The sequence below is a fragment of the Drosophila simulans genome, chromosome 3L, assembly GCF_016746395.2.
Source record: "Drosophila simulans strain w501 chromosome 3L, Prin_Dsim_3.1, whole genome shotgun sequence".
NCBI lineage: Eukaryota > Metazoa > Arthropoda > Insecta > Diptera > Drosophilidae > Drosophila > Drosophila simulans.
Genome location: NC_052522.2, coordinates 21,414,234 through 21,432,908, shown reverse-complemented (window position 1 = coordinate 21,432,908; position 18,675 = coordinate 21,414,234). Strand labels below are relative to the sequence as shown.

Sequence of the window (18,675 nt, the reverse complement as noted above, 5' to 3'; positions counted from 1 at the left end):
ACTGAGTGACTGACAGTCGGTTGGCCTCAGCTTATCGTCAGTTTCTAGTTACGGATACAAAAGGAAGCTCGGCGCTGGGCGTACTTAAAATTCAATTGAATCTTGAATTATTGCATTGAATTTCATTGTTTGTAAATGCTCGCCCGCTGAGTCTGTATCGGATTGTAAACTGATTTCATTTTCTCCCTGTGCCATAGATTTATTTATTTTTTCATTTTATTGAATGCTTCAAGTTCAGCCGTCGTAAATCGACTCAAATGTTATGATTATTATTGGAGCAGGTATTGTATTACATAAATTTGGGTGGTCTCTTGCTTTTGGCCGATTTAAGGCGCTTCCATGGATTTCGTTTACCTTATCGTTATCCCTTCGTGCCAGACGCTTTCCCGAGATCCGTAGATCTCTATCGATCTCTATCGAGCGACACCAATAAAACTCATTGCGAAAGTATCTGCAACAAGCATCTACACCAGTGGCTACTTGTATCTCGGCGCCCCATTCCCCATCACCGTGCATAAATGCATTTTAAAACCATATTGAGCACGCGAGTCGATGTTTCATGCTCACGATCTGCAGTCTCCCATTTTGATCCCCCTGCCTTGGATCTTGGATCCCCTGCAATTCGCTGGGGGTATTATTTCTGCTTAGCAGCTACTGTTTGCGCGGCTAATTGTGCGTGTGTCGTGCGATTATTCAGCTTTGTATCTCACTTTGTGTGCTGCTCTCGGGGGGCGTGTTCCCAAAGATACTCTCCCGAACACACCGATGTAGACGTACACCTATCGGATAGACGTGTGAATTGCCATTCGAGAGTTTCACAGCCAATCAAGAGTTATGTCTTCGTATATATGCACGCCTCGGAGTGTGAGTGATGGCCAAGCGTAAGTGGAATGATGTGTTTAAGGTGCATAAATCAGCAAAGATGGGTAGACGGCCGCCTTTATGAGATGGCCTTTTCGTGGTATGCCTCGCTTACAAGGGTGGTATATATATTAATATGACATCAACCTTGGGTGAACAGCGCATCTTATTCGCTGATTCGACGAACAATACTTAGAGTTCGCTTCCTTAGTCATTTGTTTTGCTTAGAGTTCGCAGTGTATTTCATTGCTATTGCATTTTAAATGAGACTGGATTTGCATTTCTATCCAATAACGTAGTTAATTCACTATGTTGATATACTTACATGCACTATTTCTTCGTTATGAAATACACGCGCGTTCGTTTCCTAAGTCATTTGTTTTTTCCCGTTCCAGCCGGAGCCCTCCCGTTGCGCTGATATAAACTTGTGTCATCTGTCTTGGCTTGTCATAATTACATTTATATAGTCAACATCTAGGTAGCCTGACATTTGGGAATATGTCAGTCCGCACTGTTACGTAATGAATAACGCATTGACTGGCCAGGACTTTCTGCTCCATCTTGATGGATATACACATAAACACAGACGGAGTGACAGTTGAATTGAACGTACATATATATATGTTGAAAAGTACTTGTATGCTGAACAAATTTCTTCTGTAGATGGGCAGGAAAAGATTGCTCATGTGTCAATGGAATGAAGCTTTTTACATCAGGGAAGTAATGTACAGATTTTTCATTGGAAGTTTGTGGGTCAAAACAACACAGAAGACCGACTAGTGAAGCTAATAAGAAACAATACGATTTTGTTCTTTTCTACACATTTTTATTTGTTTCCTCATTTACACTTTAATATTCTTAACTTTCTAAGAAAATAAATAATTTAAAAATAATAAAACAAACATAAGGTTAATACGAGAACAACACTCTAAATTAATATTCCCTATCTGAGTCTTAAAGAATTCCTATATATAAGTTAAGAAAACAATGAAAATAAAAGCAAAGTAAATTGGGCTAAGTATTGTATTATACATATATCAAGTTAATAAACTTAATTATTTTAAGGTTGCTTAAGGTCATTGAGCTATAGTTATGAATAATAATATGGATATTTGTACATCATTTTTACTGGCACCAAAATGTTTAATGTCTTTCGGCATTTTAAAATGCTGCTTATGTTTGTTGTAGTTCATGTTTCAAGTAGGTGGGAAATTACAACAATTTTTAAATAATTTATTGATTTGTTATTTATTATTGTAATAGTAACGTGGACTTCCAAAAAGTAATTATACATTTACTAGTAAGCAAAAGTAATGTCACCGCAATCAATCATCATCCTGAAACCCATCTAACTCATCTCTCAAGTTGATAAAATACTTTTTACATACCTAAGCCTATGGTTTTCAAAATTATTTTGGCACTCGAGCGAATTCTCCGGCAATCACGAGATGATCTCAGCCTGTCAACGTTTGTGACCTCACCAGGGTGAGATCAAGGGGCGTGGACTTTCGGACGAAGTTTGGCGATTCCCCCAAACAGTGGGTCGCCGCAGCTGGCTCACTTAAACTGGGACTATTGGAGTTGTGGGCCATCGGACTCGCAGGGTCTGCTCGGGATCTAAAGGACAGATCGATGGGCTCTTCGAGCTCCGGACTGCTGGTCGTCGGAAACAGCAGCTCAGCCTTAAACTGATCCTTGAAAATGGGCAGCTGCGGAACTCCGGCGGCGAGCAGCACAGGTGGCAGGTGGCTGAATGGGGCAAAGGAGCTGTATAGCGGTTCCGAGTGACTGCGAAAGATCTCGAGCAGCTCCTGGTGGCGCTGCCGCTGCATATCAGCATCCGGCTCCGAGGTGGCCGGAAAGTTCGGATGCCGCAGATCCAGCTTGGGCAGGCTGGTGGCGTTGGTGGATGATGGTGTTGCGATCTGGCCACTGAGGACGCTGGTTGCACCATCTTCATTGGGATCTCCCGCCGAAGATGCTCCTGAATCGCTGGGAGTGTTGCTAAGGCGGGACTCGAGCTTTAACTGTCGCTGGTGGTGGAGTTTCGCCGCTTGCAGGAATGACGGCGAGGCGCCGCCACCGATTCCCGTGCCCACTGCCGCACCCTCGATTCTGGGTGATGTCGCCGTGGCTGACTTGATGCAGGGATTGGTCTTGTCCTGATAGGTTTGCCGCGCCTGGTTACTGGCCTGCTGCAATCGTGCCAGCTGCTCCAGACTCGCACTGCTCACTCCGCCGCCTGATCCGCTTCCCACGGAGCTCCCTCCACCGAGGCCCGACGTCGTCTGCTGCTCCTGCAACAGGCAGTGGATCTTGAACCAGTTGGACCGGCGACCGTAGCGGGAGCCACTCTTGGACATTCCGACCAGGAGGCACTTGCGCAGGCGACACGCTTTGCAGGCCGTTCTGTTCTTCTTGTTAATCACGCAATCTCCGTTGTGCTTACATCCTGCTATCGCCGCAATGTTGTTATAAGTACGACCGAAAAAGGACTGTGGAGGAAAACAATTTTTATATAACTTGAGTAACTTCTTTTTTGTTATGATAACAGGAAGAAATGTTGAATCGTTACGCTATTAATTAAATTTATTATTATTATTATTATTATTAATTAAGTTTATTAATTAAATTTAATTAAATTTACATATCATTAGGATCTCTAGGCGAGTCGATCTGACCCTGTCCGTCCGCCGGTCTGTGTTAACCTCAAGTTATAAGATCCATTTCGAGGCGTAGGCGCTGCTTAAGGTTGATTCAGAAGATTCCTACGCCCATTTAAACGCTCAAAAATCGATTAGAACGGTCACACCCATATTTTTGAAAAATGCTTTCATTTTTTTTCATTTTATTATTCGTTTTACCAACTTGCCAAAAAAAATTTTAAGGATTCTTACGCACACAAATGACCAATATTTTAAAAAGGTTTTTACTACTTATTTTACTTGTCAATTTCTAACGATATGAAATCACAACGGGTATCAGTAACGGGTATCTGATAGTCGAAAGTCTCGAGACCGTCTGAGATCTCTCTCGATTAATTTTTTATTTTTATTTGGCGATCGTAAGATTTAACTTAATCTTATTATTCACCCAATAATGCCCTTACTTAAATCAAGTTAAATAATGCCAAGAAATATCTCATTAGTCGGTTATAAATCCGTGTGAGAATGCTTTCCGAAAACTGAAGAAAGTCTATATCAGATAATTCACTTAGCACCTCTCACAATTGTTTATTGATTTCTCCCCATTGTTGGCTCCGATTTGCACCTGTCGATGTAGTGCTCCACCCATTGAACTTGCTGAAGTTACAAAATATGCGTCAATAATTTGGCCAACTACTTGGGAGACAGCGTGTATTGTGAAGATAAGAAAAAGAAACTGCTCTTCGTGCTCCATTTAACGTAAAACAGCTGGCTGCCTTTGTTTTGGAGCCGTGCCAACTCACGTTGGAGCTGGAAAACTTGCCCCCAGTTGATTTTGAAGTTCAACTTTGAGTGGTGTTTGATGGGTGTCTGCGACTTTTGTTGCGATTGCGCTGACTCATCTAATATGCATGTAATTCTTATTTGATTGACTGCAGTTCACAATTGTGTTCGCCTTGGGGCTTACCTAGCTCTATATATGGATCCATCACCCTTCCCCTGCGGACTGCTCTGAATTTTGCACTTTTTCCCATGCTACTTGAAGGTGAGCCGTGTATTGTGGCCTCTGCGCACACGTATCTACTTATAGTCAATTAAAAATCGATTAATTTACCGAATTGAATTTTAATTACAGTAATAATGTTTTCGATTTTGCTTTGTGTAAAAGTAAAGCCCAAAATCGAGATCATTTTTTGCACATCTTGTCTACTAAATGTGCGAAATCGCATCTCTACAGTTTCTCACAATTGTCACAAATGAATTCTATAAAATATCGATTTGGGTTGCCGTTCCCACATAGTAACGAACTCACCTTGCAGCCTTCACATGTAAATGCCCCAAAATGAAAACCAGCCGCCGGCTCGCCGCACACTTTGCACAGCTGGTTCATCTGCAACAAAAAGAGGAGAAGTTAATAATCCATTTGATTCAAATATTGAACGAATTCAAATAAAAAGTAAATGAAAACATTTTATATCTTGTATAACATTTTAAATTACTTTCAATTTCGACGTGATTTGCATGTTAATTTTTAAAAGTTTATCTGATATTGTTATGTATTTACAATTGTATATGTTCGTCCTTTGTATGAAAGAGTCTCAGATTATGAAAGGGTTTAATGTTATGTATGTTTTGGTTCGTCATCATTAAGAGGATTACAGAAAACTGCATTTGAAGAGCTGTCAGAGCTTTAAAGTTATTAAAAACGAGTAATAAAAAACCCGAAGTATTTATACCCTTGCAGTAATAATAATTTAGAATAACTAAGGAAATAAATTTCTTATTCAATTCATTTTCCGACTGTTTTGTAGCTATATTCGATTAATTTTGATCAAATTAAAACCGATGTTGTATATTGTCAAAAAATGGTGTATATGCCGAATTAAAACACTTTAAGATCAAAAACAACGAAATTATAATTATTATATATTTTTTGAATGTTGCTATGGGAACCGCGAGATGTAGTGGTAATATTCGGTAGCAAATGATAGTTTCTGATTTAAAATATCATTATCATCATTGCTTCATATTCGATACCATCAAATTTAAAAGCTTTATCTTTCACATCGATTAATTATAATTATCACCAAAAATATTGCAGTTATGAACAAACAGTTAACGTATAAAATACATGATACAATATAAAACAAGAGAGAACGCTATAGTCGAGTCTCTCGACTATCAGATACCCGTTACTCAGCTTGTAGGATGCAAACGAGAAAGTTCAACTTTGTTTGGCAAGTCAATACAAATTGAAGAAATAAATAAAATTAAAAAAATTTTAACATTTCTGCGTTTCAGTTTTAGGGTGTATGTGTGGATAAGAGTGGGTGTTGCCAACATATTATCGATAGAAATTGGAAAGACAAATAATAATGTTAAAAAAAACAACCTCTTTGAAAAGTGTGGGCGGCTTGTGGGCGTTAGAGTAGGCGTAACAACATCAGCATAACAACAAACTCGGCTGCGTCTATGCCTCTGGAATCTGCATGATTAATCTCAACTTTCTATCTTTTATCTATCTGGGAATCGAGGCGTTAAAAAGGACGGACAGACGAACATGGGCCGATCAATTCGGCCAGTGATCCTGATTAATCCCTTTAATCTATGAGTAAAAAATATGAATAATAACAAATATAATGACAAATAAAATGATAAATTTAAATGGTGTCCTTAAAATGTGGAAAAAAGTTATGGATGGTGTTAGTATACAACAAAAACATTTTGTGTTTCTGTAAGAAATCCCTTAAATTGTTTGTAACTTGTCACTCTCAATTCGCAATTTAAGTGAATACCAAAATTTAAGTGAATTTCACATTAATAATTTGAGAAATATTTGGCTACTATCCCATCCAATGTGTTGCAATGCGCGCCTAGTTGAAAAGTCCAGCTCAGGCGACCTCTTTGCGATTGTCCTTGTTATTGATGGTACCTATTTCCACAGGCACTTTCTTTGGGTTGTGTTCTAGCAAGGAGGCTAGGAGCAACCATTGGCCATCATCGGGCTAGCTCAGCTGAGATCAGCTCAGCTGAGATCGAGACGAGGCCATGCCCATGTCCATAGGAAGAGCCACGAAACCACGCAAAGAAGCACCAGACCAGAGGAGGAAGGAGAAGTCCAGCGGCAGAGCAGCAGCATGCATAACCGATAACCCACTGCGTTTCTCTTTATTTTATTCTTTTTTCGCAATTTTGCCTTTTTATTTCGCTACAGGTCGTGGATAGAAATTGAGGTATGCAGCGACCGGTTTGGGCTTGCACCATCAAAGTTTCGGTCGCGGCAATGTCAGAAGACCCTGCACCTCGTCTTCCCTCCTCGTTCGCCCGAGAACCCCTCTCCCTTTGCCCGGGAAGACTCTTTCACACATCTAATGCAATGTACTACAGTGACTTGTTTTGCCAGCCCATAAAGCCTAAGGTCAAGCGAGAAAAGATACGGCGAAGCGCAAATAAAATATCTGCGCAAATCTTGCGTCAACTACTTAATGAGCATGAAGAATCCGAGGGAGGGATCAATTTTGTCATGGATATACAATATAAATTCTTAGACACATTTGTGCGCTAATAATGTATTCCATGGAGGCCTTAGCTGCCACTTTGGGGAAATACGGGCCACAAATGACCAGACTTCTTCGTCCATAACTTGTATAGTTTTTTTGTATTTATATGTATATACATATAATATACTTTTGCGAAGGACCGGAACTTGATAAGCTCGTTTTTGTTCCATTTAAAAAAACGTATTTGCCTTAAGCAAATTGAAAGCAGTAATAAATGAACATTACGAGTATATTATGTTTTGGTCCTTATAAATACCTATCATTTTAGTGGACGATTATGGATTAAGCTAAGATTTTAACACACTAAAAGTTTCAAAAGTCAAAAGAAATGTTTAGTGTTACAAACTCTAAACAAGCCACAAAAATGTAAAATTGAATGATGAAGAAACAGAAACACATCAATTGTTTAAGAGATATTATAGTAACTAATAAATCGAGAAGTTCAATACAAGGATAATAAAATTATATGAACGATGGGGTACATAATCAAGCGATTCAAAAACAAATGGTAAGAAATCTAAATGTAATTTTTACTTGTTAGTTGTCATGTTATATTATAGATTATTATTATTATTATTATTATTGTTATTATTAATATTATTAATATTATAATTATTATTAATATTGTTTTTATTATTATTATTGTTATTATTATTATTATTATTATTTTTATTATTATTATTATTATTATTATTATTATTATTATTATTATTATTATTAATATTATTATTATTTTTATTATTATTATTATTATTATTATTATTATTATTATTATTATTATTATTATTATTATTATTATTATTATTATTATTATTATTATTATTATTATTATTATTATTATTATTATTATTATTATTATTATTATTATTATTATTATTATTATTATTATTATTATTATTATTATTAATATTACTACTTTTATTATTATTATTATTAATATTACTACTTTTATTATTATTATTATTATTATTATTATTATTAAGTATTGTTATCATAAATAAGAATCAAGTATTTACGTGCGTCTTTGTAACCATCACCATCTTCGTAATTGTCGTTGGCCCTTTTAAGAACCAGAACTGCCCCAGAACGCCCTGACTCGACTCCCTCCCATGCCAGACAGCCAGCCAGCTTGAGTGCTCCTCTGAGCTTTCCCAGTCTGGACATTTTCCGGACCAGGGATGCGAGTGGCAGGGAGCTGATCCGCGAAATGCGCCCAGCAGGTGGTGTTGCCACAACGTGATGCTGCTTCTGTGATAATGGTTGGCCCCGTCCAAAGCCCGCCGGCTGCCAGATCCGGAGCTGGCCTGCCAATGCTCGGCACTTTGCATATAAACGCTCGCTAATGGACACCAAAGGTGACAGCAGAGCGCTGCTAAATTGGCAAACATTAAATTTGCACCTTCACAGCGAGCGAGCCATCGACCGCGAAACCGTGACAATTTTCGGCACAGCGGTGCACTTTTTCAGAAAGCAGGAAAATCATCGAGAAGATCTTCCATCTCTGGGTCGCGAAGACTCAGAACCGCAGTTCATGGTGGAGCTGGAGTGGTAAGCCAGATGGCACTTAGCCAGAAAGAAAATCTGTGAATGGGGGAGTATTGGGGAAATGGATTCATAAACATCGTGGTAGCCGAGAAATGACTATAATTACATAAAATGGGTAAAATTTAACCTCCGACATTGGGAACAACCTATATTACTGCTGCACTCCTTTCATAAATAAGCACTCATAAAACTAAACATTTATGCACTTAATATGCATAGAGGTGCTGTAAATTGCAATACATCTCGCCGTACCTGAACTCCGTAGATAAACAACCAAAAAGTCAAAAATCATTTCGATCCTTATTGAGAAACCCGATTGAAATCCAATCGGAAAGCGGCACGCTTAAGCTATAAACTTGCAGATCCCTATCCGCAGGCGGCATCTCAATCCTTTTGGCTATATCACGACGACGACGACCAAGGCCACTAATCCACGTAACCGGGCGCATATTTGAGAGTCTTGTTCTTGGGGCATCTTTAGGACCCCTTTAAGTCAGCGCATAGGAGTAGCAGATGTCATGGAGGAGGACATAATTCCCATGCCTCGAGCTAATTAAAAGTCCTCAAGCCGAGCCCAAATTTAAGGTGAATGTAATGCTTAGGTCCGATGGCCAGTTCGGTTTGTGGGAAATCAATGAGTAGACAAGAGTTGTGCCAATTCGAAATATTTGACTCTGCAGGTTCCTTTCAAATTTAAAAACAGAATCCCCATTGTTCATTTCTGAGTGTACATCGAACCGAACAGATCAGACCAGATATAGGAACGATCTTGGCTGTCGGGCTTATCGATTAAGCCAAGATTAATGCTACACATTGGGCAGAAACAGACAATTAATTAGAAACCTAAACTGCTACAGAAACTACAACTGCATATTGATCGCAAGCCAAGTGGATGATTGTTCGGATCTAATCTATGGAGATCTGTAGATGAACTCGATGGGGACAAGTTCAGAGCGGCTTAGACAATAAGAACCAGATCAGTTGGTCGCTGCCACATTCTCAACAAGCTCATCAACTCGCTGTTGACAGAGCTGGAAAAAAATGGGCAGAACGTTGGACTTCTCTCAATAGGAATAATAAACAAGGTCCCAAAAAATGTGTCCTTTAAAGCAAACAAAATGATGGACAATGCCAAATCTGATAAAGGCAACAGAGGGAGAAAAGGTGTTCAAACAAGCAAACCACGATTGTCTCAAATATTTTGAAGCCGCTACAAAATAGAACAAGAATCAAGAACACAGCCCACTGAACCGAACCCCGGAGCATTGACACAATCTGCAATCCAAATCCAAGTCCAAGCCCTAACCCAAACCCTTCCTCCACCCGAATCGCCTTCTATCTCGCGGACAATTGCCGGTAATATGCTTTATTATTAGCCCTGCCAGCCACTGGAGACGGACATTCGCAGTATGCAAATCCACTCAGCAGTCACACGCTCTAGTTTGAATTGTCTGCTTCCGCAATCCTCGATCTGCGATCCTCCATCCTCGATCCTTCATCCTCCGCGATCGAGGATCCACGATCCAGTCGCTTCAGGCTGCCCCTGGCCCTTTTCTGCTTGATTGCCGACAGCAGTTGGACAATTAAATGTTTGAATATCTCCCATCTTTGTCCATTCGCAGCCCCTATTGTAGTAATTTCTTGACACTTATCGCACAAAAGGCAATAACATTATTAATGAGCATGTCAATGAGCTTCTTTTGTCTTCGCCATTACACTTTTTCTGGTTCTCCTTGGTCGTCCTTAGTGGTGAGTACCAACTCATGGGAGTTAAGCTTGGTCCTTGATAGCTGGGGAAAGTTGGGCACTTTCTTCGCAACAGATCTGTATTTTTATTGTTTGTTTTTTGTTTTGATTTAAATAGTTTGTACTAACTATTTCAATTATTGATAAAAATATAATACATTGTATAATTTCCGTCTTGAATTGGTTTGGTTTTTATAAGGTAATTGTTATCGGTATTAATATTTTATTTGCTCATTATTCAAGTCAACCATCCTACAAATTTATGGAAATTATGCAAAATGGTTTTTATTTAATTAAGCCTTTAATATATATATTGCTTGAATTTGTCTATTGTTTTAGCGTTTGAATTATGTGTCCAGCATTTGTTGTTGTCTCATTAATTCAATGAATAAATGTTTTATTTATTCACTTAATATGTTTTGTTTGTCGTATACAACAAAATCTTACCTTTTCCAGATTATATATTTCCAAAACAGCATAAATTCGATGTTTTTACCAACTCACTATTTTTATTTGTTTTCCTCTTTAGATGTTAATCTTTCAAGTTTTTTATTCTTAACTTCACACACTGGCATACGTTTGAATGGAAATCAACTGATTATATCAAACACACTCTTCACATGACACCTTAAATCCGAATTATCGCTGATGATATAGCGACGGCTTTCGAAGGAGATTTCAGCAATCACGTGGCGCACATAGTGCCGAAAAACTTCGCGATCGGTCGGATATAATGCGATTGCGAGAGCGAGAGAGCAGCGAAAGCCTGACTGACGGTGCTTGGCAGCGTAGCGTCCATCCGAGACTAAATCGTCGCCGTCGTTCTGAGCGCCAAACAGACTCGAACTGCCAGCGCGGCCCTGGCCTCAAAGATCATCTTACCCCAGCAGCAGCAGAAGCAGCAGCATCTGCAGCAGCGGCAGCACGAACAGCAGCACTAACAGCAACAGCAGCGGCAACAAGACAACAAGACAACAAAGCGCACGCGTCGCTAGATTGTGTGTGTGCGTTTGCAACAGTGGCAGGGCACGGCGAAACTTAACTGTTAATCGGCGGCCGTCGCTGCAGGAAATCCTGTTTGGCAAACAGCTGCTGTGACGAATGCTGCGCATGCTCCGCTCTGCAGGCTTAACAGCAATGTTATGGCGGTAAGATCTGTTGACTGAACTGTTAACCGAACAGGATTTGTTCTTTCCGGGAGAAATGTAATATATTTTTAACTTTAAAGATATTATTGAGAAGTAAGTACCGTGAAAAAATGCAGTTGTTTGTTTCTACAATGCTAACTGAAACAAGTGAAAACGCATCAGGCTTTTGAGACAAGCAAAAGTGCTAACATTTTTCTCCAAGTGCACTCTGCTACCGACCTCGCTTCGAACATGTTTGCTGTACGTTTCCAGCTCGGCTCGCGACTCTCCGCTCTCCGGAAATGTTAAAGCGTCGCATCTTCTGAGAGCTGCACTGTGGTTGGCTGTTGGGACCGGCACGATCTCCAAACGTTTCGTTCGTTTCCATTGAATATTGTGTCGATGCGGTTGGCTGTTGGCTGATGTGTTTTTACCCCCGTTTGACACTACACACGGTACTGTTATCATTTGAGTGTATTGGCCGCGAGAGTGTTGGCTCTGGTTTGCTTCGTTGTGCATGTGCATCCATTTGAACTCGTATTGGACGACTAATGTGGCAAGGAGGTGGGCACTTAATGCCCGGCGATCAGTGTAAATAAACATTGGGAGAAACCAAGAAAACATCAGAGGTTATTTGTGGCTTGGCTCGCAAAATGGAGAAAACAAGTTCGTCGCCCAAGTCTTTCGTATATTTAAATATTTTTAAGTGAATCTTTGTCGGATGGATTACGATTGGAGTTGACCGCATGGGAAACATATAGATATTGGTTTATTCTATCTGGGGGCATTGCAGAATTCAGATTGAATACAAAAGTGTGCCACTAAAGCTATATTATACTTGAGAGCTTTAAATAAGTTAAATGTAGCTTGAGATTGTTTAACAGGGAATCATTTTTATATGGGCTAAATGTTTAGGCATCTATTTAAATACATTCGACACGATACTTCAATAACAATTGCAAAACAATCAATGCTAGTACTTTGCTGCTTAAATCGGATTGCCAACAGCCGCAAAATTGTCAGTGGAACAATCAACGCGTTTCCATATGTCTAATTGAATTCTCCTGTCATAAGCATGATCAGATGACTGCCTTCGTGCGCCGAGATGCCCACTCAAGTGATCCCCGGGCATTTGACCAGTCTTTGTCTGTGCCTCCATCTCAACTCATCTCAGCTCAGACTTAGACTCAGGCTCAGGCTCAGACTCCCGGCTTCTGTCACTTGGTGATGATGATGATTTCATTTTAATAACACCACTGGACGGAGGAAGAGTGCCACGGAGGAGATCGTTTAATACTCTGCATTCGCCGCGGCCGTGTCAACACCACTTGACGGAGTAACAAGGAAGCGCAACACTCTAAAACGACGTGTAATTTATCACAGCCAAAAGCATTTAGCCATGAACTGGAACGGAGACTCCTGACTCCGACTGCGACTGCAACTGAATCTGGCTAGTTTCTTGGAGTAGTTTCCTCTGGCTCTGCCTGTCAGCATAGTTGTCGTCATAATCTGCCAAGTGGCGATGCAGCTCCTGGAGCTGCTGTGCTGCAATTTGGTCGTCATATTAAAATTTCTTCTGCTCGTGGGCAATCTGAAATCTTCCCTCCGCTCTCTCCAAATTTTTAATTAAGTTTGGGCCTTGGCAACGGGCGCATGCGTATCTCGCCTGCTCGCGTGCTCATCTCCCAACTCGGTGATGAGTTGGGGCATTAGCTTTGATGGCTGCCCATATTTATTAGAGCGCAATCTGCCTCAAATTGTGGCCACTTGGAGCGATACGAAGCGGTGAGCAAGAAACTTTAATCTAATTATGAACAGAGTTGGTTGGCTTACTTTCAAGTACTCAGGAGATAGAATTTCCCGAATTTAAATTGTATTAACACAAATGCATTTCGTGTCGCATAAGAGCTTTGGAAGATATACTTTTTAAGTGTTATAACTTAAGTGTTAACTAAATCGCTGGGAAATTGTGGATGACAATGATGCATCAAATCTTCATCAAGTAATTTTTTTTTGAGCAAAATCATATTGTTGTTAGTTAAGCTTTACACAAATTAAATTAAAATTTATTACTTACATTTTAAAGTTTTCTAAATAAGGCTTAAGGATCAACTCAGTAATGTGACTTTTTGCCACTACAAATTTTCAGAGAAAACTCCAGTCAAGCCAATCGGAGATTGGCAAACACTCGAACAGGTCTGTTTTGTGCGCTGGCATGGCCAAATACAAATTGGCCATGGCCAAAAAACCAGACGAATCTGCGAAAGAAATCGCTGCGAGGCACACACAAAATAGGCGACAAATCTTCCGAAGCTGACTTGAAGCCGGAATGCCCGAGGATTGAAGACATTTGGCGACATGCGATCGATGCCAAATCGATCCAGATACAGATACTTTAAATCACAATTTCAATTGAACGGGCGCAGGCCAAGCCGGTCCAAAAAAATCTGAAAAATCGATCTGCGCACATGTCAAAGGCGGTAGCAAACGCTGCAACAACGACGCGTTTAGACGCAACAACATCGCCAACAACAACATCGGCAACAACTGGCAGGCAGCATTTTATTTCAATTTCAATTGATTGTCGTACAATCGCCATGAATAATTCAATTTTTAGAATTGCATTGCATGAAGTCAGATAGAGATAGCTGCCGGACAGGCGAAGGAGAGGGAGTGAGGAATACGTAACATGGACATATTTTTGCCACTGTCTGTTGTTGTAGCTGTAAGTCATAGTCATCTTCTCCTTTCCTTCCCCCGACCCCCCAGCTACTGCCACTACTATTGGCGATATAAGGATACATGGATGATGGTTCATCTATGTACATACTCCTCGAAAATTGTTGTTACCAAAACTTAGATGCCATTTGCATACTTTTACTGTTTAGTATTTAATGCCTTAAGTTAAGTAATTCTCTCAATACATTTCATTAGGAACCTTTATAAATCAACCCAATCAATATCCGATATTACTACAAACTGAAGCTTTGAATGCCAACAATCGTTGGTATTCCATGATTCTCAAGGGATTGAGAAAAAGGCAGATGCTTAGATTTGTGGGCTTTTTTGTGTGAAGTGGGGGAAGGGGAACATAAACGAAATGCATCAAAACATCATCTTGAACCATTAGCAATGTCAGACACATTAAGCATCCCCTGCAAAACAGGACTCTTTCATCTGCCACGGAACTCCAGCCAAGCAGCGGTGATTAATGTGTTTATTATGCAACAATTATGTACATAAACAGCGAGCACTGAATGCGAATACGAATTGGAGTGAGTTTGAGTGTCCCGTATGAATGCGGCTCTTGAGCGTTTCAAGATCACGGATCATGTCAAATTAATGAACTGGCTCCCGGCCCTTGACTTTGACACTTCATAAAGGTGTCGACGCGAGGGAAGAGCCGTCGGCATCCTGCAAGGACAATAACCGGGCTGCCCGTTTCAGTTGCCTCACTTTATGCGAGGACAGGCCTCGTCTCACCTCAAGACATTCCCAGCCCGGATAAATCACACAGCGATGAATTTGCATAACTCCCGGTGCAGATCGGTCGAGTAATTTGTTCTGCTTAAGAGGAAACTAGTTTGCGTCCTGTCATGGGATACACTAACATCCTTTTTTAGGCCACCGTTTTTCGGCGATCAAGGCTTGCCAAAGCGAAAGGCTCCCAAGTGTATCTGGATCTGAATGTGTATCTGTATCTGTCGGATGCGGACCGCGATCTAGATTTCCTTTCATCCATATGCCGGCTGCATTCCATCGCTCATCTGCTTTGCACTCCATTTGGAGCCGCGCCTTTTTGGGGCACATATTTGGCCTCTGATGTCATTTCCCCTCCGCAGCCAGCGACTCGCATAAATTCGCAGCCTAATTTGTTAAGAGCGCGTGCTTCAGTTTTCACCCGAGTCGGCGGCGGCTTTCCTCAAAAAGATACTAATAACAATTGTGCGATCTGCCTCGGCTCACTTTTGCTCCTCTTTGCGGCTAACAAGGGGATCTTCCGGCCAATACGAGTTGGGGATACTCTGAATTTATGTTGTCACCTTCTCTATGCGAACTTACATAGTACGTAGTAGCAGTTCATAAATCTGAATCACTTTTTTCCCCCTGAAGCTTATTTAGTAAATTAAAATTCCCCCATTTCAACATAGTTTTAAGTATTATTGAAGAGTCCCGTTTAAAGTATCCAATGTGCCCAGAGCCCTTATGGCAGGGCAACCAGCATCAGCGCTTTTGCATCTTGCCCGCTCAGGCCTAAGCTAAAGTGACAAATTGGAGCGTTTTTTCGGTGCCTCATTGTTGAAGTTAAAGCCTGGATCTGATCTGGGTGCAGGGGTCTGGGGCTTGGGGTCTGGTGCCCAGACACCTCTCCACATATGTGGAACGACGAAATTCGGGGCTTGGCCGCAGCAAGCCGCACTTAAGTGGATTTTGGAGCGTTCTGCGAGGGGCGAAACAAAGAAACGGTTTGCCCTATAAATCTTCTGGGTGTTGACTTGGTTTTCTTTGCTGTTTTGCTCTTTCTGCACGTTTTACGACTGACATTAATTGAATGCGTCTTAAATTGGGGGAACTTTCCTTGGAGCAGAGCACACGCTTCATTTGATTTATTCGCAATGCGTAATCTTGGCGGCCAGCCGAATATTCGGTGAACTTGGCTTGATCTCGTCTGTGCAGCGGGAATTAGAGGCCTCTCCCCTTTTCGGTGTCGCTGTGTAGATGTGTCGGCCCGAAAACAAAGTGCAGCCCAAATGCCAGGAACAATTGCTTCACATTTTGCAACTTTCTTTCGGTATGCTTAATAGTCTGGGCCAGGGACCTGAGCAGTCCACGGAGTCCGCGGAGTCCACGGATAGCTCCTAGAACCAGTCGCAAGATCAAAGCTCGGCGATATAATTGGTCGCTGCCGCTCGTTGACCGCAGAGATCCACATCCACATCCACATCTACATCCAGAATCCAATCCCAATCCCAATCCCCCGGCCAGTGCATGCTTAATAATAATTCGTTTTGGCAAACAATGTAAATTCTTCATTAACCTCCTAATTTGCTTGGGATCCTCTGGACGCTCGGTCCTTGCCAATTGTTTGTGCCTGCGAGATCTGGATAAAATGGTATTTTATGAGGAGCACGGCGAAATTTGTTACATTTTCTTGGGCTATCTTGGGAGGGGGCTTCTGGGACATAAATGATTCTCTTTGTGGGCGGTAAGGTAGAAAAAGAAGCAATGTTTATGGCTCAGTTGTTTTATGATTTTAGCCGAAAAAACACATATAGTATATTCAGGAGCAATTCTAACGAAGGAATATTTATTGGGAACTCTTCTTAACTTAATTTGTTTGGTCTTGACTGGGAATTGACTATTTCAACATGACCTATGATTACTATAAGTAACTTAAATACTGGAAACGAGCAGAGAACTATCTTAAACCCAAATATAAATGTGATTTAAAATCAGTTACCGTCTCAATCCAACTTTCCAGTCGTTATTTCCCGATCGTTGTTTAGTTTCCACTCGGTCATTAGACATTCTATCCTGCATATTCGGAACGCTTTTCTCCGCTCTCTGTTTTTCCATCTTGGAGTAATTTTTCACTCCACATGCTACGAAAGCAAGTCGCAGGAATGCCGCTGATTTGCGCTGATTGATCGATTGATTGAGTGATTGACAACGGCGCCAATGAGAGGCCGATCATTCGCTAACTTGGGCAGTTCACGTTCGCTAATTAATTAAATGCCGAAATGCCAGAGCTGTCATAGTCAGATCAATGCGAACATGGCCAGGTCGGTGGTTCCAAAGTTGGCCAGAGGGCCAACGTTACCAGTAAATGGTAAATAGAAGGTGGTAAATAGTAAATAGTAAACAGTGATTGTTGGTAAGTAAGTGCTGTGCTGGGCTTTCCGGCACTCCACAAGCTCCAGAGTTAAGTGTATTACAGAAACCATTTCAGCGCTTCGTTGCTCTGCTTCTCCGGCTGTGACTGGGACCATTCTTTACGAGAGGCAATAAATTTAACAATTTGTTTAGTGCAGACATGCACATGGACGCAGCACCAATACACGGACACGCAAAGTGTCTACGGCTCCTGGCCATATATGGCGAATCCTGAGGCTGGGGCCGCTTCGGAGATGCCAAAAGCAAAGCAATTTGTCGTGCGGTAAACCAAAAGCCAGCAATAACATTGGGGCAGCTGTTGTCGCCACATGTGTGGGGCATTCAGGGGTTCAGGGGTTCAGGGGGCTAGGAGGACTCTCGAGGTATAGAGGTATATAGAAAGCAAGAGTTAAACAGTTTCCAACCATTCTGCAATATCGTATTCCCGTCACGCAGGCATCCATCGCCTTAGGATTTCGACGGCCAAACTTGGCGCGGCGATAATCGGAATCGGAGCTGATCGATAGAATTAGCGACTTTCTTCGGATAAACCATCACTTTTCGCCCGAACAACTTTCAGCCTGATTGATCTATTGATCATCAGGCAGTAAAGGTGGGGCAGAAGTACCTCTGGGAGGAGAAACACTTTAATGTTCTATTTACGGTTATTGTTCAAAGAAACTAATTCGATTTCTGATTTATTCGCATTTTCCATTTTCACTTACCTTCAACTTTGGTGAAAATACTAATGCTGAATTAAATAATTTCCTCTCTCTATTAATTTTATTCCTAAACCTGTTGTTATGGATTATCGGATATTTTAGAAACGTTTCTCATTTATCCTCATTCCCATGGGATTTCCTTTGTCGCCAATGGAAAACATCAAATGCTAAGGGCGTTCACGTGAAAAATAGAATTTGGTGTCAGTGCTCAAAGACAAAACTGCAACTCAAACATGAGGGAAAAAGCCGCGGAAGAACCGCTAAAGTGAAAACGCGACGAGACAAAAGAGAACGAGCAGAACCAAAAGGTAAATAGCGGCAACCAGGTAACAAGTGGAAACTCGATGTCCGATGCCCCCATGCCCCCATGCACTGCCCATTTGGCCCCAGTTGAGTCCGCATTGGCCCAAACGGCCTCCACACTTAAGAAAAACTTTAAGCACAATTAATGGTATTTTTAAACGTGTTTAATGTTGTGGTAAAATTAAATTAATTATTATTAAAAATATTATTAAAATATTATATTGTACCACTATGTTGGCAAGATTTATTGTAAATTAAATGAAGTGAATAAAAAATATAATACAAATGAAAA

General features: G+C 40.9%; 2 protein-coding genes across 4 annotated transcripts; one reads left to right on the top strand and one right to left on the bottom strand.

Moving 5' to 3' along the window:
* Positions 1 to 1,689: 1,689 nt before the first annotated feature.
* Positions 1,690 to 11,274, bottom strand: LOC6739070 (protein embryonic gonad). 3 transcript variants are annotated; one of them, XM_039294311.2, is made up of 3 exons: positions 10,805 to 11,274; positions 4,819 to 4,896; positions 1,691 to 3,356 (listed from the first exon to the last, which is right to left on the bottom strand). In XM_039294311.2, exons 2-3 carry the CDS (start codon positions 4,894 to 4,896, stop codon positions 2,316 to 2,318), a joined length of 1,119 nt encoding a protein of 372 aa, XP_039150245.1. In that variant the 5' UTR covers positions 10,805 to 11,274; the 3' UTR covers positions 1,691 to 2,315. The 3 variants fall into 3 exon arrangements, with proteins under 3 accessions (XP_039150244.1, XP_039150245.1, XP_044778983.1); XM_039294310.2 differs by lacking the exons at positions 4,819 to 4,896; positions 10,805 to 11,274 and adding an exon at positions 4,132 to 4,600 and having other exon boundaries at positions 1,690 to 3,356; XM_044923048.1 differs by lacking the exons at positions 4,819 to 4,896; positions 10,805 to 11,274 and adding an exon at positions 3,971 to 4,595.
* On the top strand, positions 6,450 to 7,108 carry LOC27206819. The gene has a single exon (XM_016182613.3). It carries the CDS (start codon positions 6,742 to 6,744, stop codon positions 7,069 to 7,071), a length of 330 nt encoding a protein of 109 aa, XP_016032899.1. The 5' UTR covers positions 6,450 to 6,741; the 3' UTR covers positions 7,072 to 7,108.
* Positions 11,275 to 18,675: the final 7,401 nt, after the last annotated feature.

Excerpts from the sequence above, each read along its gene's own strand:
- LOC6739070 (XM_039294310.2), bottom strand. The coding sequence starts at position 4,260 with ATGGAGCACGAAGAGCAGTTTCTTTTTCTTATCTTCACAATACACGCT. Across the intron at positions 3,357-4,131 it reads GTGGAGCACTACATCGACAG|TCCTTTTTCGGTCGTACTTA; the intron begins GTGCAAATCGGA and ends TTTCCTCCACAG.
- LOC27206819 (XM_016182613.3), top strand. The coding sequence starts at position 6,742 with ATGCAGCGACCGGTTTGGGCTTGCACCATCAAAGTTTCGGTCGCGGCA.